Source organism: Ranitomeya variabilis, chromosome 7, assembly GCF_051348905.1.
Source record: "Ranitomeya variabilis isolate aRanVar5 chromosome 7, aRanVar5.hap1, whole genome shotgun sequence".
In the NCBI taxonomy this organism is placed as follows: Eukaryota; Metazoa; Chordata; class Amphibia; order Anura; family Dendrobatidae; genus Ranitomeya; species Ranitomeya variabilis.
The window spans coordinates 180089150-180111579 of NC_135238.1; the positions used below are offsets into that span (position 1 = coordinate 180089150).

The window sequence follows — 22430 nt, forward strand, 5'->3', positions numbered from 1 at the left end:
TGATCTGACACTTTGCTGTGCACTGTGTCAGATCGGCGATCTGACGTGCACAGATCCAGGCTTCCCGGCGCCTGCTCCGAGCAGGCGCTGTAAAGCCACCTCCCTGCAGGACCCGGATGCCGTGGCCATTTTGGATCCAGGCCTGCTGCAGGGAGAAGGAGGTATGAGACCCTCGGAGCAACGCGATCACATCGCGTTGCTCCGGGGGTCTCAGGGAAGCCCGCAGGGAGCCCCCTCCCTGCGCGATGCTTTCCTATACCGCCAGAACACTGCGATCATGTTTGATCGCAGTGTGCTTGGGGTTAATGTGCCGGGGGCGGTCCGTGACCGCTCCTGGCACATAGTGCCGGATGTCAGCTGCGATAGTCAGCTGACACCCGGCCTCTATCGGCCGCGCTTCCCCCGTGAGCGCGGCCGATCGCATATGATGTACTATCCCGTTGGTGGTCATACGGGCCCACCCCACCTCGACGGGATAGTACGTCTAATGTCAGAAAGGGGTTAAAAAAAAAAGTCGGATCAGCAAAAAAAAAACCTGATCCGTCGCATCAGTCTTTCACAATTTGCAACAGATCCGTTTTTTCAAAATTCGCCGGATTGTGCCTGACGGCAAAAAACTGATGTGTGAAAGGGGCCTTACTGAAAAGGGCCCAGGATTGGGGACATTATTGCAGGAAATGGCCATGATGGGGACATCACTACATGGGGGGCAAATGCATATGTCTTTATATAGGATCTAGAATGATACACGGGCCCATACATTTGGCCAGCATGCAGGGCTAATTCAGGCCTCACTTTTTTTCGTATGGGTGCGATCAGTGGTTTTCAAGGAAATAACTCGCATCTAGTGGCTGTTCACATGTCTGTGGTCAAGGCCAAGTCACAGAGACATGTCAGTTTTTTTGCATTGGGTGCCTTTTTCACAGGGTGTCTTGAAAATGTGAAGGGTACAATGAAATCTCAAGACTATCAAGAGTCGAAATGTGCTAGAAAGCTTGGTCTGAGCAGCAAGTCACTGGTTCCCCTACAGGATAATGACCCAAAATATCCAAGAATGGCTAAGAACTAAGCATCAGACTCTACTGAAGTGGAGCCCAGATCTAAATCTTGCTGAACATTTGTGGAAGAAGCCGAACCCTGCATTTATCAGTAAGCTTCCTACTTTCTGCAGCAGGTGTATGAATTAGCAGAACAATACACTGATAATAGGTGAGGAAGAACAGATGACATAAGATCATTGTCACTATGAAACGGTACACATAGCTCAGTGATTAGAGCCGGATCCCGGGCGTGGAGAGGGATTGCCACCGGTCACATGCCTTGGATACAAGATTGTTTAGGTAGAGACAAGCAACAAGTTCTCCAGCTGAGTGACCAGGGCAACATCCAGAAAATCCAGTGCTGGGAAAAAAGACGAAAGGATCCAGGTAAATGCACGCTCTTCTATACAGGGACAAGGCATGGGAGAGGCATGGATCAGATCTATTGGGGCTTCTAGTTGTCAAAAGCTGATTTATGGGTTAAGCAGTAGAAAGTGGACCTTTCATGGACCTTTACTTTGGGTCAGACATGGGATGAAGGGACCTGTTCATACTGGCTTACTTTAATAGACAGGCAGATCCTAATGACTAAGGCCTCCTTCCCATTTTTTTTCACGGAGACCACTCGTAACTATTATAATGTATAATATAAACAGGACAAGAGAGTCAGCTCACCCCTGGAGAGTCCAAAGGCACGGAATAATTGATGCTATAACAGGTGCTGACTGAGGAACAAGGTAGGTAAAACCAGCTCAGTCTCAGTCTTACTGAGAAATGTTAAAAACAATCGTAGCTACGTACCGTCATTGTAAAAGCAAACGCGTTTCAGACGCTAACGTCCTTAGCCATTGCATGAAGGTTAGTGAATAGGTCAGTTTAATCACATGGCAATGAAGACGCTATGACCGCTGGTATGAAAGTCTCAACACAGGCGAGTAATAAATATACATAAGAAGAAATTAATTTAGTAATTATATTAATGATATTCAAACATAATGATAAATCAAGTCCTGCCTGAGATGAAAGCCTTCCGATATTCTCATTTGTAGTGAGCAGATCCACTATGATTAACGGTTCAGTAACTCCCTCCTACGGTCAGAACCCCGATGGGCTTTTTAACTCATTCAATCCCAAAGATACAGCATGAGGAGACATCTCATTCGTGTTGCTCAGCAAAATATTTGGAAACAGCAGAGCATTTGAATGAGAGTTTTTTTAACGTCATCAAATAAATGTCGCCGAAATCATACTTTCAATGGTCCTGTTGTGTAGCTCAGATATTGTAGGCAGCATGTAGCACATGTGATGAAATAGAATACAAAAGTCATGTTATGTTAGTCATGCAATTAATGTAGGAATTAAAAGGACTTTTGTCTAATGATGTAAAGGTTTTAGTTCAGTCCAGGGCCGGACTGGCCATCTGGCAATTCTGGCAAATGCCAGAAGGGCCTGTCTGGTCGTGGGCCGCCTTGTCTGCTACTTTCTTTATAGAATCAGTGCTCTCAAGACACCCATACTATGAAGAGTTGTGACGGAGGTATCATTAGAAATATTGGTCTTGTAGTAAATCTTGCTTTCTTCCATGCAGGGTAATATTGGTAATATATCCCATCTGGTGCTTGGGGATGGGGACAACATGGGCCTGTGCGATTTCAAATGCCAGGGCTGAATTTCAGCCCCAGTCCGTACCTGGTTCAGTCCACGTTTGCAACACTTGCAAACATGACCGCAAGGAAAAAATTCTTTAGTGTTTGACCATGTGTAGTTCATTTTATGGGTATCATATAGATATTGACTAGGGGAAGGAAAATTGCCCAACGTTGGTGCTGGTTTAAATGTCTCAATTTTAGATGTCTCAATTTTTGGTCTTGACATTTGACATTGCTAGATGTTTTTTAACGATGTGTGTAAACATCAACAAATTGGGGGCTGAATGTGGACCTAAAAGTAATTTGATTAGCAACTCAATTCGTTTCTCAATGTTTTCTCCCTTAAAGGGAATCTGTCAGCAGGATTGTGCTCAGTAACCTACACACAGTGTCAGGTTGATGCCATTATACTGATTATAATGATACATTGGTTGATAAATTCCGTCTTGTGGTTGTTTAATCTTTATTTTCAGTTTTGAGTTAATGATATGCTCGTGCTCCTGGGCGGCCTGTGGGGGGTCTTCATGTGGTGCTCTGATTAGGTATTCATCTGTATGGCTTCTGACTGGTCACTGATCCCTCACTGACCTGCCCCCTAGTTTATATAATGAATATATGTACATACTTTAAAAAAAAAAACATCTGTAGGCAGGTGCCAGTCGTGGTACCTGCGCTGCAGCATAATCGCATGTTTAACGTGCAGTTAATAATTGTGTTTGATGTGTTACTGAGCAGTAAAAAAAGAAAATCCATTTTAAAATGGGGCCTGCCACGCCCGCAAAGTAACAGTATCGGTGTATATAGAGGTGACCCGATAGCTGCTACTGTACAGGTGCGGGTGGCGCCATCTTGGAGGAGGACATTTTTTTTCCCTCTCTAGCAATGGCGCCGTCGGCGCATGCGCAGTAGCAGCTATCAGATCACCTCTATATACACCGATAGCTGCTACTGCGCAGATGCGGTGGGAGCCATTTTAAAATGGGATTTTTTTATACTCCTCAGGAAAACATCAAGCACAGTTATTAACTGCACATTAAACTGTTGTGAATTCTGCTCTTGGCCTCCCTCCGGTGGTTATAAGTGATACTGCTGTGAGTTCTGCTCTTGGGCTCCCTCCGGTGGTTATAAGTGGTACTGCTGCTCCTTTGGATTTCAGCAGTTATCAGGTGCTGACACTTATTAACAATTCTGACTGGGCTATTTAATCTGGCTAGATCCTTTAGTTAGTGCCAGGCATCCATGGTTCCTGGAGGATCCACAACTCAGTCTGGTCTCTCCTGCTTGCTGTTCATTGCTACAAAGATAAGTCCTGGCTTGTTTTTGCAGTCCACATTTAGTGGGCCTTATAGTTCTGTGCATTTCTATGTTTTGTCTTGTCCAGCTTGGTCTGTATAAGGACTTTCTCATCCAAGCTGGAATCTCTGGAGATGCAGATATACCCTCCATACCTTTAGTTAGATGTGGAGTTTTTGTATTCTCTGTGGTGGATATTTTGCTAGTATTTTAATACTGACCGCATAGTACCCTGTCCTATCCTTTCTATCTAGCTAGAATGGCCTCCTTTGCTAAGTCCTGATTTCAGTCTGTGTATGTTTATTCCCTCTCCTCTCACCGTCAATATTTGTGGGGGGCTGTCTAAAAAAACACCAGAACACAGGCAGGGATGCTTACCTGTTCAAGGCCTCCAACAATTGCACTACCCAGGGTGCACCAGGCCCAAATGAAGATAGCGAAAACACAGCTGCAAATAATACCGATGCAGCCAACCTACAATCAGGAATAGGCTGCTTGGAGCACCCGTGCAAAAAAATAGTCTGTATGTGGCATGTTCACACAGGAATGCAAAGTATATGGTGAAAAGCCTATTAATGACGCCATATATATAGCGGGCTAACCATGATGCATCCTGTGTGAACAGAGGCCACAGTGTACAGAGCCATCTAGGGCCCAGGCGCACCCTGGAAAAATGTACAGTGCACCAAAAACATAACAATGTATGCAAGGTATTGGTTGATATTATGGCCACAATATTGAAGCTGCCAACCCACGTCAAGGGTCCTTGTATCTTGGCAGTCCTAATCTAAAAAAACACCATTGGCCTCTGTTCACACAGGATGCATCATGGTTAGCCCGCTATATATATGGCGTCATTAATAGGCTTTTCACCATATACTTTGCATTCCTGTGTGAACATGCCACATACAGACACTTTTTTTGCACGGGTGCTCCAAGCAGCCAATTCCTGATTGTAGGTTGGCTGCATCGGTATTATTTGCACCTGTGTTTTCGCTATCTTCATTTGGGCCTGGTGCACCCTGGGTAGTGCAATTGTTGGAGGCCTTGAACAGGTAAGCATCCCTGCCTGTGTTCTGGTGTTTTTTTGTTTAGTTTAGTGGAGGGTTTCCTCCAATGGTGTTTTTTTTGGGGGGCTGTCTATCCTTTTGGGATTTTCTCTGAGGCAAGATAGTTTTCCGTTTCTATCTTTAGGGGTATTTAGTCCTCCGGCTGTGACGAGGTGTCTAGGGAGTGTCAGGAACATCCCACGGCTACTTCTAGTTGCGGTGTTGAGTTCAGGGTCCGCGGTCAGTACAGGTACCACCTTCTCCAGAGTACGTCTTATGCTGCTCCTAGGCCACCAGATCATAACAGTACGACTGGCCAACAATGAGTTAATTGCATCTCAAAAGAAGGGAAAGAAAGTGCTGAGCCATTTTTTTTTCTCTAGTCTGTTGTGGTTTTTTTTTTCTTCCCTCTTTACCTCTGGGTGGCTCAGGAGTTTGGCGCTGACATGGATGTTCAGGGATTGGCTTCTCGTGTGGATCAGCTTGCTGCTAGAGTACAGGGTATTTCCGATTATATCGTTCAGACTCCGGTTTTAGAACTTAGAATTCCAACTCCTGATTTGTTTTTTGGGGACAGGTCCAAATTTTTGAGCTTTAAAAATAATTGTAAACTGTTTTTTGCTCTGAAACCCCGTTCCTCTGGTGATCCCATACAGCAGTTTAAAATTGTCATCTCTCTGCTACGCGGTGATCCTCAGGACTGGGCCTTTTCCCTGGAATTGGAGAATCCGGCTTTGCTTAATGTAGACACCTTCTTTCAGGCGCTAGGGTTATTGTATGATGAACCTAATTCAGTGGATCATGCTGAGAAGACCTTGTTGGCCCTGTGTCAGGGTCAAGAAGCGGCAGAATCGTATTGCCAGAAATTTCGAAAATGGTCTGTGCTGACTAAATGGAATGAGGATGCCTTGGCGGCAATTTTCAGAAAGGGTCTTTCTGAATCCGTAAAAGATGTTATGGTGGGGTTCCCCACGCCTGCTGGTCTGAGTGATTCTATGTCTCTGGCCATTCAGATTGATCGGCGCTTGCGTGAGCGCAGAGTTGTGCACAATATGGCGTTGTCTTCCGAGCGGAGTACTGAGCCTATGCAGTGTGATAGGATTTTGTCTAGAGCTGAACGACAAGGATTCAGACGTCAGAATAGGTTGTGTTTTTACTGCGGCGATTCTGCTCACGTTATTTCGGATTGCCCTAAGCGTACAAAGAGAATCGCTGGTTCCGTTACCATCAGTACTGTACAACCTAAAATTCTGTTATCTGTGACCCTGATCTGCTCATTATCATCATTTTCTGTCATGGCATTTGTGGATTCAGGCGCCGCTTTGAACTTAATGGACTTAGAATTTGCCAAACGTTGTGGTTTCCCCTTACAGCCTTTGCAGAACCCTATTCCTTTGAGGGGTATTGATGCTACACCGTTGGCTAAAAATAAACCTCAGTTTTGGACACAGGTGACCATGTGCATGGCGCCAGCCCATCAGGAAGATTGTCGTTTTCTGGTGTTGCATAATTTGCATGATGTTATTGTGCTGGGGTTTCCATGGTTACAGGTACATAATCCGGTGCTGAATTGGAAATCTATGTCTGTGACTAGTTGGGGTTGTAAGGGGGTTCATAATGACATTCCTTTTATGTCAATTTCCTCTTCCCCCTCTTCTGAAATTCCTGAGTTTTTGTCAGATTTCCAGGATGTATTTGATGAGCCCAAGTCCAGTTCCCTTCCTCCGCATAGGGACTGTGATTGTGCTATTGACTTGATTCCAGGCTGTAAGTTCCCTAAGGGCCGACTTTTCAACCTGTCTGTGCCAGAGCATACCGCCATGCGGAGTTATGTTAAGGAGTCCTTGGAGAAAGGGCATATTTGGCCATCTTCGTCACCATTGGGAGCGGGTTTTTTTTTTGTTGCCAAGAAGGATGGCTCATTGAGACCCTGTATTGATTATCGCCTCTTGAATAAGATCACGGTCAAATTTCAATACTCTTTGCCTTTGCTTTCTGATTTGTTTGCTAGGATTAAGGGGGCTAGTTGATTTACTAAGATTGACCTTCGAGGGGCGTATAATCTTGTTCGTATTAAACAGGGTGACGAATGGAAAACTGCGTTTAATACGCCCGAAGGCCATTTTGAATACCTTGTGATGCCATTTGGGCTCTCTAATGCTCCATCTGTGTTTCAGTCCTTCATGCATGATATTTTTTACGCAATTATCTCGATAAATTCATGATTGTATATTTGGATGATATTTTTATTTTTTCCGATGATTGGGAGTCTCATGTGAAACAGGTCAGGATGGTATTTCAGATCCTTCGTGATAATGCTTTATTTGTGAAGGGGTCTAAGTGCCTCTTTGGAGTTCAGAAGGTGTCTTTTTTGGGTTTCATTTTTTCTCCCTCGTCTATAGAAATGGATCCTGTTAAGGTTCAGGCCATTCATGATTGGATTCAACCCACATCTGTGAAGAGCCTTCAGAAATTTTTGGGCTTTGCTAATTTTTATCGCCGTTTCATTGCCAACTTCTCCAGTGTGGTTAAACCCCTGACCGATTTGACGAAGAAAGGCGCTGATGTGACGAATTGGTCCTCTGCGGCTGTTTCTGCCTTTCAGGAACTTAAACGCCGATTTACTTCTGCCCCTGTGTTGCATCAGCCGGATGTTTCTCTTCCGTTTCAGGTTGAGGTTGACACTTCTGAGATTGGGGCAGGGGCCGTTTTGTCACAGAGGAATTCTGATGGTTCCTTGATGAAACCGTGTGCCTTCTTTTCCCGAAAGTTTTCGCCTGCGGAACGCAATTATGATGTCGGCAATCGGGAATTGTTGGCTATGAAGTGGGCATTTGAGGAGTGGCGACATTGGCTTGAAGGAGCTAAGCACCGTATTGTGGTCTTTACCGATCATAAGAATCTGATTTACCTCGAGTCTGCCAAGCAGTTGAATCCTAGACAGGCTCGATGGTCCCTGTTTTTCTCCCGTTTTGATTTTGTGGTCTCATACCTTCCGGGTTCTAAGAATGTTAAGGCCGATGCCCTCTCTAGGAGCTTTTTGCCTGATTCTCCTGGAGTCCTTGAGCCGGTTGGTATTCTCAAGGAAGGGGTGATTCTTTCTGCCATCTCCCCTGATTTGCGACGGGTGCTTCAGGAATTTCAGGCTGATAAACCTGATCGCTGTCCAGCGGGGAAACTGTTTGTTCCTGATAGATGGACTAGTAAGGTGATTTCTGAGGTTCATTGTTCTGTGTTGGCTGGCCATCCTGGGATTTTTGGTACCAGAGATTTGGTTGGTAGGTCCTTTTGGTGGCCTTCTTTGTCACGGGATGTGCGTTCTTTTGTGCAGTCCTGTGGGACTTGTGCACGGGCCAAGCCTTGCTGTTCCCGTGCTAGTAGGTTGTTTTTGCCTTTGCCGGTCCCTGAGAGGCCTTGGACGCATATTTCTATGGATTTTATTTCTGATCTTCCTGTTTCCCAGAAGATGTCTGTCATCTGGGTGGTTTGTGATCGGTTTTCTAAGATGGTTAATTTGGTGCCCTTGCCTAAGTTGCCTTCCTCTTCTGATTTGGTTCCGTTGTTTTTTCAGCATGTGGTTCGTTTACATGGCATTCCTGAGAATATTGTGTCTGACAGAGGTTCCCAGTTTGTTTCTAGGTTTTGGCGGGCTTTTTGTGCTAGGATGGGCATTGATTTGTCTTTTTCTTCAGCATTTCACCCTCAGACAAATGGCCAAACCGAGCGAACTAATCAGACCTTGGAAACTTATTTGAGATGCTTTGTGTCTGCTGATCAGGATGATTGGGTAGCTTTCTTGCCATTGGCCGAGTTTGCCCTTAATAATCGGGCTAGTTCGGCTACTTTGGTTTCGCCCTTCTTTTGTAATTTTGGTTTTCATCCCCGTTTTTCTTCGGGGCAGGTTGAGCCTTCTGATTGTCCTGGTGTGGATTCTGTGGTGGACAGGTTACAGCAGATTTGGACTCATGTGGTAGACAATTTGACGTTGTCTCAGGAGAAGGCTCAGCGTTTTGCTAACCGTCGTCGGTGTGTTGGTCCCCGGCTTCGGGTTGGGGATTTAGTCTGGTTGTCTTCCCGTCATGTTCCTATGAAGGTTTCTTCCCCTAAGTTCAAGCCTCGGTTTATTGGTCCTTATAAGATTTCTGAGATTATCAATCCTGTGTCTTTTCGTTTGGCCCTTCCAGCCTCTTTTGCCATCCATAATGTTTTCCATAGATCTTTACTGCGGAGATATGTGGTGCCCGTTGTTCCCTCAGTTGATCCTCCTGCCCCGGTGTTGGTTGATGGGGAGCTGGAGTATGTGGTTGAGAAAACTTTGGATTCTCGTTTTTCGAGGCGGAGGCTTCAGTATCTTGTCAAATGGAAGGGTTATGGCCAGGAGGATAATTCTTGGGTTGTTGCCTCCGATGTTCATGCTGCCGATTTGGTTCGTGCTTTTCATTTGGCTCGTCCTGATCGGCCTGGGGGCTCTGGTGAGGGTTCGGTGACCCCTCCTCAAGGGGGGGGGGGGTACTGTTGTGAATTCTGCTCTTGGGCTCCCTCCGGTGGTTATAAGTGATACTGCTGTGAGTTCTGCTCTTGGGCCCCCTCCGGTGGTTATAAGTGGTACTGCTGCTCCTTTGGATTTCAGCAGTTATCAGGTGCTGCCACTTATTAACAATTCTGACTGGGCTATTTAATCTGGCTAGATCCTTTAGTTAGTGCCAGTCGTCCATGGTTCCTAGAGGATCCACATCTCAGTCTGGTCTCTCCTGCTTGCTGTTCATTGCTACAAAGATAAGTCCTGACTTGTTTTTGCAGTCCACATTTAGTGGGCCTTATAGTTCTGTGCATTTATATGTTTTGTCTTGTCCAGCTTGGTCTGTATAAGGACTTTCTCATCCAAGCTGGAATCTCTGGAGATGCAGATATACCCTCCATACCTTTAGTTAGATGTGGAGTTTTTGTATTCTCTGTGGTGGATATTTTGCTAGTATTTTAATACTGACCGCATAGTACTCTGTCCTATCCTTTCTATCTAGCTAGAATGGCCTCCTTTGCTAAGTCCTGATTTCAGTCTGTGTATGTTTATTCCCTCTCCTCTCACCGTCAATATTTGTGGGGGGCTGTCTATCCTTTTGGGATTTTCTCTGAGGCAAGATAGTTTTCCGTTTCTATCTTTAGGGGTATTTAGTCCTCCGGCTGTGACGAGGTGTCTAGGGAGTGTCAGGAACATCCCACGGCTACTTCTAGTTGCGGTGTTGAGTTCAGGGTACGCGGTCAGTACAGGTACCACCTTCTCCAGAGTATGTCTTATGCTGCTCCTAGGCCACCAGATCATAACATTAAACACTATTATGCCACGGCTGGCACCTGCCTGTAGAAGGTTTTTTTTTTTTTCGAAGTACGGTATGTACTGTACAGATATTCATTATTTAAACCAGGGGGCAGGTCAGTGAGGGGTTAGTGACCTGTCAGCAGTCTTCGTTATGGATAGCTAATCAGAGCACCACATGAAGACCCTCTCCAGGAACGCCGCGCAGCACGAGCATATCATTAACTCAAAACTGAAAATAAAGATTGACCCCTCTCTGACCTTAGACGTACTATCCCGTCGAGGTGGCCTGGGCCTATCTGACCCTCGACGGAATAGTACGTCATAGCGATCGGGGGGGGGGAGCGCGGCCGATTGCGGCTGGGTGTCAGCTGACTATCGCAGCTGACATCCGGCACTATGTGCCAGGAGCGGTCACGGACCGCCCCCGGCACATTAACCCCCGGCAAACTGCGATCAAACAATATCACAGTGTTCCGGCGGTATAGGGAAGCATCGCGCAGGGAGGGGGCTCCCTGCGGGCTTCCCTGAGACCCCCGGAGCAACGCGATGTGATCGCGTTGCTCCGAGGGTCTCTTACCTCCTGCTCCCTGCAGCAGGCCCGGATCCAAAATGGCTGCGGCATCCGGGTCCTGCAGGGAGGTGGCTTCACGGCGCCTGCTCGGAGCAAGCGTCGGGAAGCCTGGATCTGTGCACGTCAGATCGCCGATCTGACACAGTGCACAGCAAAGTGTCAGATCAGCGATCTTACACTATAACATGATGCACTCCCCTGGGGCAATGTTATAGTGTAAAAAAAAAAATATTCAGATGTGTAGAAAAAATATAAAAAAAATTCCCCCCCCCAAAATATATTGTTTCTATAAATACATTTCTTTATCTAAATAAAATAAAAAAACAATAAAAGTACACATATTTAGTATCGCCACGTCCGTAGCGACCCGACCTATAAAACTGTCCCACCAGTTAACCCCTTCAGTGAACACCGTAAAAAAAAAAAAAAAAAAAACCAGGCAAAAAACAACGCTTTATTATCATACCGCCAAACAAAAAGTGGAATAACACGCGATCAAAAAGACGGATATAAATAACCATGGTACCGCTGAAAACGTCATCTTGTCCCGCAAAAAACAAGCAGCCATACAGCTTCATCAAAGAAAAAAGAAAAAAGTTATATTCCTCAGAATAAAGCGATGCAAAAATAATTATTTTTTCTATAACATAGTTTTTATCGTATAAAAGCGCCAAAACATAAAAAATGATATAAATGAGGTATCGCTGTAATCGTACTGACCAGGAGAATAAAACTGCTTTATCCATTTAACCAAATGCGGAACGGTATAAATGCCTCCCCCAAAAGAAATTCATGAATAGCTGGTTTTTGGCCATTCTGCCTCACAAAAATTGGAATAAAACGATCAAAAAATGTCAAGTGCCCGAAAATTTTACCAATAAAAACGTCAACTCGTCCTGCAAAAAACAAGACCTCAAATGACTCTGTGGACCAAAATATGGAGAAATTATAGCTCTCAAAATGTGGTAACGCAAAAAATATTTTTTGCAATAAAAAGCGTCTTTCAGTGTGTGACGGCTGCCAATCATAAAAATCCGCTAAAAAACCCGCTATAAAAGTAAATCAAACCCCCCTTCATCACCCCCTTAGTTAGTGAAAAATTAAAAAATTAAAAAAATGTATTTATTTACATTTTCCCATGAGGGTTAGGGCTAGGGTTAGGGCTAGGATTAGGGTTAGTGTTAGGGCTAGGGTTAGGGCTAGGGTTAGGGCAAGGGCTAGGGTTAGGGTTGGGGCTAGGGTTAAGGCTACAGTTAGGGTTGGGGCTAAAGTTAGTGTTAGGGTTGGGGCTAAAGTTAGGGTTAGGGTTTGGATTACATTTACGGTTGGGAATAGGGTTGGGATTAGGGTTAGGGGTGTGTCAGGGTTAGGGGTGTGGTTAGGGTTACCGTTGGGATTAGGGTTAGGGATGTGTTTGGATTAGGGTTTCAGTTATAATTGGGGGGTTTCCACTGTTTAAGCACATCAGGGGCTCTCCAAACGCGACATGACGTCCAATCTCAATTCCAGCCAATTCTGCGTTGAAAAAGTAAAACAGTGCTCCTTCCCCTCCGAGCTCTCCCGTGCGCCCAAACAGGGGTTTACGCCAACATATGGGGTATCAGCGTACTCAGGACGCATTGGACAACAACTTTTGTCATCCAATTTCTCCTGTTACCCTTGGGAAAATACAAAACTGGGGGCTAAAAAATAATGTTTGTGGAAAAAAAAGGATTTGTTTTATTTTCACGGCTCTGCATTATAAGCTGTAGTGAAACACTTGGGGGTTCAAAGTTCTCACAACACATCTAGATAAGTTCCTAGGGGGGTCTAGTTTCCAATATGGGGTCACTTGTGGGGGGTTTCTACTGTTTAGGTACATTAGGGGCTCTGCAAACGCAATGTGACGCCTGCAAACCAATCCATCTAAGTCTGCATTCCAAATGGTGCTCCTTCCCTTCTGAGCTCTGCCATGCGCTCAAACGGTGGTTCCCCCCACATATGGGGTATCAGCGTACTCAGGACAAATTGGACAACAACTTTTCGGGTCCAAGTTAGTTCAACTGTTACCCTTGGAAAAATACAAATATGGGGGCTAAAAAATAATTTTTGTGGAAAAAAAAATATTTTTTATTTTCACGGCTCTGTGTTATGAACTGTAGTGAAACACTTGGGGCTTCAAAGTTCTCACAACACATCTAGATGAGTTCCTTAGGGGGTCTACTTTCCAAAATGGTGTCACTTGTGGGGGGTTTCAATGTTTAGGCACATCAGTGGCTCTCCAAACGCAACATGGCGTCCCATATCAATTCCTGTCAATTTTGCATTGAAAAGTCAAACGGCACTCCTTCCCTTCCGAGCTCTCCCATGCGCCCAAACAGTGGTTTACCCCCACATATGGGGTATCTGCGTACTCAGAACAAATTGTACAACAACTTTTGGGGTCCAATTTCTTCTCTTACTCTTGGGAAAATAAAAAATTGAGGGCGAAAAGATCATTTTTGTGAAAAAATATGATTTTTTATTTTTACGGCTCTGCATTATAAACTTCTGTGAATCTCTTAATGGGTCAAAGTGCTCACCACACATCTATATAAGTTCCTTAGGGGGTCTACTTTCCAAAATGGTGTCACTTGTGGGGGATTTCAATGTTTATGCACATCAGGGGCTCTCCAAACGCAACATGGCGTCCCATCTCAATTCCAGTCAATTTTGCATTGAAAAGTCAAATGGTGCTCCTTCCCTTCCGAACTCTGGCATGCGCCCAAACAGTGGTTTACCCCCACATATGGGGTATCGGTGTACTCAGGACAAATTGCACAACAACCTTTGGGGTCCTTTTTCTCCTGTTACCCTTGGTAAAATAAAACAAATTGGAGCTGAATTAAATTTTTTGTGAAAAAAAGTTAAATGTTCATTTTTATTTAAACATTCCAAAAATTACTGTGAAACACCTGAAGGGTTAATAAACTTCTTGAATGTGGTTTTGAGCACCTTGAGGGGTGCAGTTTTTAGAATGGTGTCACACTTGGCTATTTTCTATCATATAGACATCTCAAAATGACTTCAAATGAGACGTGGTCCCTAAAAAAAATGGTGTTGTAAAAATGAGAAATTGCTGGTCAACTTTTAACCCTTATAACTCCCTAAAAAAAAAATTTGGGTTCCAAAATTGTGCTGATGTAAAGTAGACATGTGGGAAATGTTACATATTAAGTATTTTTTGTGACATATCTCTGTGATTTAATTGCATAAAAATTAAAAGTTGGAAAATTGCGAAATTTTCAAAATTTTCGCCAAATTTCCGTTTTTTTTTTTCACAAATAAACGCAGGTAATATCAAAGAAATTTTACCACTATCATGAAGTACAATATGTCACAAGAAAACAATGTCAGAATCACCAGGATCCGTTGAAGTGTTCCAGAGTTATAACTTCATAAAGGGACAGTGGTCAGAATTGTAAAAATTGGCCCGGTCATTAACGTGCAAACCACCCTTGGGGGTAATGGGGTTAAACAACAACCACACAAGATGGATTTCATCAACCAAGGTATCATTTTAATCAGTGTAACAGCGCCAACGTGACACTGCCTGTAGGTTACTGAGCTCAATCATGCTGACTAGTTCCCTTTAACATGAAATTTCTATCAATACTCTGTATGATATGTCTAGTTCTATCTAGGATTCAGTGGAGATATGTGATGCTAGTCACAGACAAGATGTGAGGCAGGGTAGTCAAATGTAAACTAAAGGGGAAAGACAAAGGTTTAGTAAGGTAAAGGTCCGAGTTGAGAATACCAGGAAGATAGCGGATCAGAGCAAAAGGGCTAGGCAAATGGTCGGAACAAGGTCCAAGGTCGGGCAGTAATAGATCAACAGACTACAGGAATACAAGGCAAAGCATCACCAAGCAAAGGCTACACTTGGCAAAAATCTGGGGCTGACATCTAAGTAGCTGGTTAATAATTTAGAACAGGGAACATCAAAAGGAAGCTCAGCACCTCTCAGACTAAGATTGAACGGTTGAGCTGTCTATCAAAATACCAACCACTAAGCATGTCCTTGCAGTAGATTGGCTGACTGAGCTGTCACTTACTGTGTCAAAGACACACTGAGCGGAGGATTTGTGACAGAATATTTACGTGCTATTAGTCTATCAGTCATACATTTAGATTCCGCCACAAAGTAAGAAAGGAAAGTAGTGTTACGTTTAGTTTTAAAAAATTCCCCTACAGGAATATTTTTGATAACATGTTTTGGATGGCATGATGTAGACAGGAGAGTTGAGATTGTAGCAATCGGTTTCCCGAATGATGTAATGATTAGAGTATCTGAATTATTAGATAAATTAAAGTCCAAAAAGTTAATGGTAGTATCTGCATTATTGTGTACATTTTAGATTCATCTCATTATCATTCATGTATGTGACAAAATTCAGAGCCTATGGTACAGTATCCTCCCATATTTGGAGTCGGTCATCTATAAAGCAACCATTGCACCTGATGTCTCAGGCAAAGGGATTAAAGTTGGACAATATGTACATTTTTTCCCATTGTGACATTAATACATTTGCGATAGAAGGGGAAACACCCGCCCCCATACAAGCACCTCTACTCTGCGAAAAGAAATTACCATTTCAAAAGAAGTACCGTAATTGTGACCAAGAAGAAATTCTACTGACATCCAGATAAACTGTTTGATCTGTGATGGATGAGAACTATATTTACCCAAATGGAAAGATAGAACCTGTAAGGCCGTCCTATATGGAATAAAGGGTAAACTGCAACAATGTCATATGATACCAAAGGGAAATCTTTAGCCCAAGAGGAGTTATCCAGAAAAGCAACTACATGTTTGGTGTTCTTGATTAATCTGGGAAATTCCATAACAAGGGTTTATGAGTATAAATTGACCCAGGAGATGAGCTTTTCATTAAGATTGTTAATAGCAGCTACAATGGACCTAAGGGAAAGGGGAAAGCAGTTTTTTTTTATTTTTTGGAAGGGAATAATAAATGGGAATGATAGATAATTTTACAAAAAAGGTTCTCCATCAGTTCCTTAGTCAGGACACCCATACTGAACCTGACTTTTCATAATGCTTTAAGTTTGACTTGGAATTTAGCAGTGGGGTAAAATCTCAGTTCCTGGTAGACATCCTTATCCTGTAGCTTGGTCAAATTTCAGCTTTCACATAGCATGCATTTAGTAGGACAACTGCCCCCCCATTTGTACACAGTTCTAATAATAAGGTCCAAGTTATTCTTGAGCTCTTTTATGATTATTCTTTCTTCTTTAGAGATATTATGAGTAGTTATAAGGTCTTATGCTCAGGTGTTAAACGAGTGTCTTCAGAGTGCTCGAATAATATGTTCTAGTCCCTGCAGCTGCATGTCTCACTGCTGTCAGACAGTGTCAACACATGCAGGGATTGCCAAACAAACAGGCAATCTCTGCATCGGTTGTGGCTGTCTAACAGCAGCGAGACATGCAGCTGCAGGGACTAGAACATATTATTCGAGCACGCCAAAGACACTTGGTTACCACACAGGCATGCTCCTATAACACCTCTTCCGAGCACGTTCACTCCTCACTAATTATGAGACATTGGAGATTAACATATTTTGTCCTTTAATAGGTTTACTTTGTTAGAACAGCGCCAGCGCCCCTGCATGTGTCCCCTTCCCCCTCTCAAAAGGGATGACGGCCAATTCACTCACCTTGCCACACTGCTTCAGTCCCCACCATCTCTGTCCCTCCAAAGAACCACCGAATGGCGTCGCAAGTCTCCTGGGAGAATTGTTGTGAAATTGGATTTTGGGCTCCCCCTGTGGCCACTGGTGGAATTGAACTGGTGTGCATCATCCTCTCTGTTCACCTGTTTCCATCAGGATGTGGGAGTCGCTATTTAGCCTTGCTCCTCTGTCACTTCCATGCCGGTCAACATTGTAATCAGAAGCCTTTCTGTGCATGTTCCTGCTGCTAGACAACTCCCAGCTAAGTTGGACTTTAGTCCTTGTTTGTTTTTGCATTTTGTTCCAGTTCACAGCTGTAGTTTCGTTTCTGTGTCTGGAAAGCTCTTGTGATCTGAAATTGCCACTCTGATGTTATGAGTTAATACTAGAGTCTTAAAGTAATTTCAGGATGGTGTATTGATAGGGTTTTCAGCTGACCATGAAAGTGCCCTTTCTGTCTTCCTGCTATCTAGTAAGCGGACCTCAATTTTGCTAAACCTATTTTCATACTACGTTTGTCATTTCATCTAAAATCACCGCCAATATTTGTGGGGGCCTCTGTCTGCCTTTCGGGGAAATTTCTCTAGAGGTGAGCCAGGACTATATTTTCCTCTGCCAGGATTAGTTAGTCCTCCGGCCGGCGCTGGGCGTCTAGGGATAAAACGCAGGCTACGCTACCCGGCTACTGTTAGTTGTGCGGCAGGTTTAGTTCATGGTCAGTTTAGTTTCCATCCTTCCAAGAGCTAGTTCTTATGTTTGCTGGGGCTATGTTCTCTTGCCATTGAGAACCATAACAGAGAATGCTTAGGGCGCGCGTGCTCCGTGCTTCTTAAAGGGGCTGCGTGAGCTTATGAAAATGTCCCCAGCCAGTGGCTAGGCGATATTTAAGTATTTAAGGCACCTTCCCCAAATGGAAGGTGCCTTAGCAATGTTAGTACCAGTGAGTTTTCTGCTACCTAGTTGAAAGGTCACTGTACCTGTACTCTCTGAATCTCCTCCTGTCCATCCAATTTACCTGACCTTGTCCGCCCAGTCTGCACCTGAGCTAGTCTGTCTTGCAATACCCCAACCCACCCTGCTTGTGCTTAGTCTTGATCCTGACCACTCTGAACCAGCACCTGTGAATCTGCTCCTATGATCCCGTACCTGTAGTCATCCCATGCATCTGTACCTATCCTGATTGTGTCTGATTCCACATCAGTCCACCAGCCGCACACCTCCTACTAACCAGTTCTTGGCTGGTCTTGCTGCACTGTTCCATTGGGGGTCAGCTGCCACAGCTTTGGGGTCCACCTGGGTTCAAATCTAACCACACCATCAGGGTGAAGAACCAGCTATGCCCCTTCAGGCTCTCCCCAGACCATGGCACAGTGGTTCCACAACCACATGCATAACATAATTCCTCCTTTATAGCTTCCTGAAAATAATCTAGAATAGGCGCTCAAGATTGAATAGGGTAGAGGAAGTGGTTCTCAGTGCGAAAAAGGGATTCAAATTAGTCATCGATTCATTGGACTCCAAAGAAAATAGTTTTAGGGCTCATACTCACTTGCGCGAGACTCGGATGAGTCTTGCACGGCAATACCTGGCGCTGCTGCCGGCACTCAGATCGGAGCGTGCGGCGGCATAGGAATACATGCAGCCGCACGCTCCGCTCCTCTGTGCCGGGTGCAGTGCCGGGTATTGCCTTGCGAGACTCATCCGAATCTCGTGCAAGTGAGTATGAGCACTTAGATGTAAAATGGTACAGGCGCGGACATATCATACGGCCGCACAGGGGCCCAGGAGGTAAGAGGGCCCATTTCTACCTCCCAAGCAGATGCAGTTTTGCATTTTTAGGAGCTATTGGGCTGCAAAGGGCCCATATGTTGCTCTTGCACAGGGGTCCTTTTTTGTCTGTGTCCGCCAGTGAAATAGTACATTGTCCTTCAAAGGAGCCCAATTTCTTTCTTTTCTGCCTCAAATAGAGCAATTGTTGTTCTACGACAATTCAGTTCACAGATTAGAGCTCTAATTTTGGGTGAGTGGGGGTGCAGTGGGTAAGTGCATCATTTAGTGCGTAATTTAGTTATCAATGTCATTTTATTCTCATTGATATAATTACTGCAAACTGCATATTATCTCAGTGGACATATCTCATATCACTTTAAAAGAAATTCTGTAACATATTTTTCATAGACACCCAAACATGACAGACCCCTCCTTGGTGGATCATATGACTAGACTAAAACTAAAACTTTTGGAAAAGGTAAGTTAACACATTGAATTTGTCTTACTATCTATATCCAAAACTTAAAAAAAAATCCCGACTGGTGCCTCACAGGACAGACCAAGGTGATGAATAGGCCTTACCATCTGTGGTCAAAGGTTGTGTCAAGATTGAAACTATTGCTCAAATAACCTTTTAGCATGTCTCCTAGATTCTAGACTCAAAGGCCACGTGCACATCTTGAGTATTTGGTGACTTTTTTACCTCAGAATTTTGAAGCCAAAACCAGGGTTGGGTGATAAATGCAGAAGTGGTGACTAGGGTTGAGCGAAACGGATCGGACATTTTCAAAAGTTGCCGACTTTCAGCAAAGTCGGGTTTCATGAAATTATATATAACTCCGTGCAGTGCGGTAAGTCTCCGCAATAAAGAACAGAATACCTAGCCAGATTTCATATATGTTCGGCGGCAACCCCAGCAGGATATATTCCAGAACGGCATATTGTATTAGCTAATGCGCAGGTGCCAGATTCCCTGCCTACCCATGAACCTGACTACCATGCACTGCGCATGCGTGATTAGGCGGACCAGTCGCTATGGCAATCAAGACGCATATACAAATGAATAAGAAGAGGACAAAGTATTGCACACTGCACAGGGTGATAAGTTTCTGCCATAAACCCCACATCTCTCTCAGAGATATATAGGCTTAATGTGTGCACCAATCCACCTAGTGGATCTGTGCAAAAAATCGTAGTCGAACCATCCCCTACCAAAATGATGGCAGGGGATCAAATAATGTACATACGCAGTCATGAAAGGCGAAAAAGTGATGTAAAAGGATACAATTATGGCAGTCCAAGCATGAGGGAGGAGTTTAACCTCAATATAATGCTAGGTCTATCAAATAGGTCAATTAGAATAAAAGTGACCAATAGCAAATATTCGCTGATCCTCATACCTAAACTACGGCCTTTCCCATCCTCTGTGATACAGAAATGGGTACCTAATCTAGCCAAAAATGCAATAGAAACCCCAATTCACTTGGACACAGAAAATGCACAACACCCAAGGGGACTTACCCGTATTTTCCGGCGTATAAGACGACTTTTTAACCCCTGAAAATCTTCTTAAAAGTCGGGGGTCGTCTTATACGCCGGGTATCGCCTTGTACGCCGGGTGTATATGGTGGGTGGGGGGGGGGGAGTGGTCCTGATGACGACGAGGGGGCGTCTCACAGGAAAGTGAGTATCCCCCATTACCTCATCATAGCGCTGCAGCGTGGGGTCTCTGTGCTGGGAGCGGCGGCTGCTGTGCTGTGGGGCGGCGGCTCCTCTTCTGCAGTGTGGGGCCTCTGGTGCTGTGGGCCGGCGGCGTATCTTCATGCAGTCGGGGCTCCTCCGGCATCTCCTTAAAGCTCGGAGGCCCCGCTGGCAGCTCCATCGGTACAATGCGGTGGCCTCCGGGAAAATGGCCGCTGCTCAGATTCAGATCTCGTGTCCCGAGATCTCGGGACGAGATCTGAATCTGATCATGCGCCGCCCCCAGCGGCCATTTTCCCGGAGGCCACCGCATCGCACCTATTGAGCTGCCTCCAGGAAAATGGCCGCTGCTCAGATTCAGATCTCGTCTCCCGAGATCTCGGGACGAGATCTGAATCTGAGCAGCGGCCATTTTCCCGGAGGCCACCGCATTGTACCGATGGAGCTGCCAGCGGGGCTTCCGGGCTTTAAGGAGATGCCGGAGGAGCCCCGACTGCATGAAGATATGCCGCCGCCGCCGCCCCACAGCACCAGAGGCCCCACACTGCAGAAGAGGAGCCGCCGCCCCACAGCACAGCAGCCGCCGCTCCCAGCACAGAGACCCCACGCTGCAGCGCTACGATGAGGTAATGGGGGATACTCACTTTCCTGTGAGACGCCCCCTCGTCGTCATCAGGACCACTCCCCCCAAAAAAAAGGCACATATTCACCGGCCCTATAAGACGACATAGGGTGTATAAGAAGACCCCCGACTTTTAAGAAGATTTTATATTTTAACTGGTAAAGTTGGGGGGTCGTCTTATACGCCCAGTCGTCTTATACGCCGGAAAATACGGTAATAGGGATAACCAAGGGTAAGCCTACAGGTTCTTGAAAACAGATCAATGACTATGAAGAGAGACCCAACATGCTAATATATAGAGAAGGTTACCTGGATATATAAACCTGGAAAAAAAAAAAAAGGTACAATATATATATATATATATATAAATGTCTTGTGGGTTAAACCCACACAACACTATATTCAAATACCTTAGGCAATATTGTCCAGATAATGGGGCAGGTGTCCAAAACAGGTTGAAGCACTTTTTGGGCTTGAGCCAATTCTTCTTCAGAAAGCCAAGGCATGATGCTAAATCTACGCCAAACTCAAAGCAGTCCAAGCTAGTGCAAGATCTAAAAGAGGAGAAAGAAGGAGAAAAAACAGTAAAAAAGAAATGGAATAAAGAAGTATTCAATTTACCACTGCCCGAACCCAAAGGACTGTACCAATGGTAATCCACAATATATAAGTGACACCAAGGTCACTTAAGTTTTTTGTAGAAACCCGTGTACAGTAGTTCCTCATTCAGACCACCAGGTGATAAACTATTAAGTTTGTAAATCCAACGAGATTCCCTTTTCAGAAGTTCATCCGTTATTCTACCACCCCTAATATTTAATGTAACCCCCTCCAGTCCCATAACCTTAAAGGGAACCTGTCACCTGAATTTGGCAGGACCAGTTTTGGGTCATATGGGTGGGGTTTTCGGGTGTTTGATTCACCCTTTCCTTACCTGCTGGCTGCATGCTGACCGCAATATTGGATTGAAGTTCATTCTCTGTCCTCCGGAGTACATGCCTGCACAAGGCAATATTACCTTGCGCAGGCGTGTACTCCGGAGGACAGAGAATGAACTTCAGTCCAATATTGCGGTCAGCATGCAGCCAGCGGGTAAGGAAAGGCTGAATCAAACACCCGAAAACCCCGCCCATATGACCCAAAACTGGTCCCGCCAAATTCAGGTGACAGGTTCCCTTTAAGGGTTCTGGAGGTACCATTATGGTGGTCAAAAAAATGAGCCGCCACCGAAGTGATCTGCTTACCCTTTTCTCTGTCAGTCTTAGCCGTGGAGATATTAGAAACGTGCTGTTGAATCCTGTGGTGCAATTCTTGGGTAGTCTGTCCGACATAAACCTTATTGCAACCACAGATCAGGGCATAGACTAGATTTTGTGTCCGACAATTAAAGAAAAATCTCGGAGACACCCGAAAGGGTAAAGATGGTAATGAGATTCCAGTATCAGCTATCATGAATGTACATACAGAACATCCACCACATGGATAAGATCCAATGGTTGGGTGATCCACACGAATTCTGCATGGGTCGTCTAAAGTGACTTCTAGAGAGGCACTCCTTAAGATTTCTTGCTCGCTTAGCCACCATCGTTGGTCTACTTGGAATGATTGAATTAAGCCTCACGTCACTCAGCAGAATTCCCCAATTGTCTTCCATTATCTTTCCAACATCCCCCCCATTGGTTATTAAATTGTGTTATCAAATTG

The 22430-nt window shown here is 44.7% G+C and overlaps 1 protein-coding gene across 4 annotated transcripts in view; it reads left to right on the forward strand.

Annotated features, from left to right (window-relative positions):
• Positions 1-22430, forward strand: part of C7H21orf58 (chromosome 7 C21orf58 homolog) — a 54584-nt gene that overhangs the window by 10352 nt on the left and 21802 nt on the right. The window contains exons 1-2 of one of the 4 annotated variants that reach the window (XM_077272410.1): positions 1323-1427; positions 18812-18881. In XM_077272410.1, the coding sequence (XP_077128525.1) occupies positions 18822-18881 (60 nt within the window). In that variant the 5' untranslated portion in view covers positions 1323-1427; positions 18812-18821. Of the gene's footprint in view, positions 1-1322; positions 1428-1696; positions 1778-18811; positions 18882-22430 lie in introns of those variants that run through there. The other 3 variants (XM_077272413.1, XM_077272412.1, XM_077272411.1) reach the window with 3 other exon arrangements.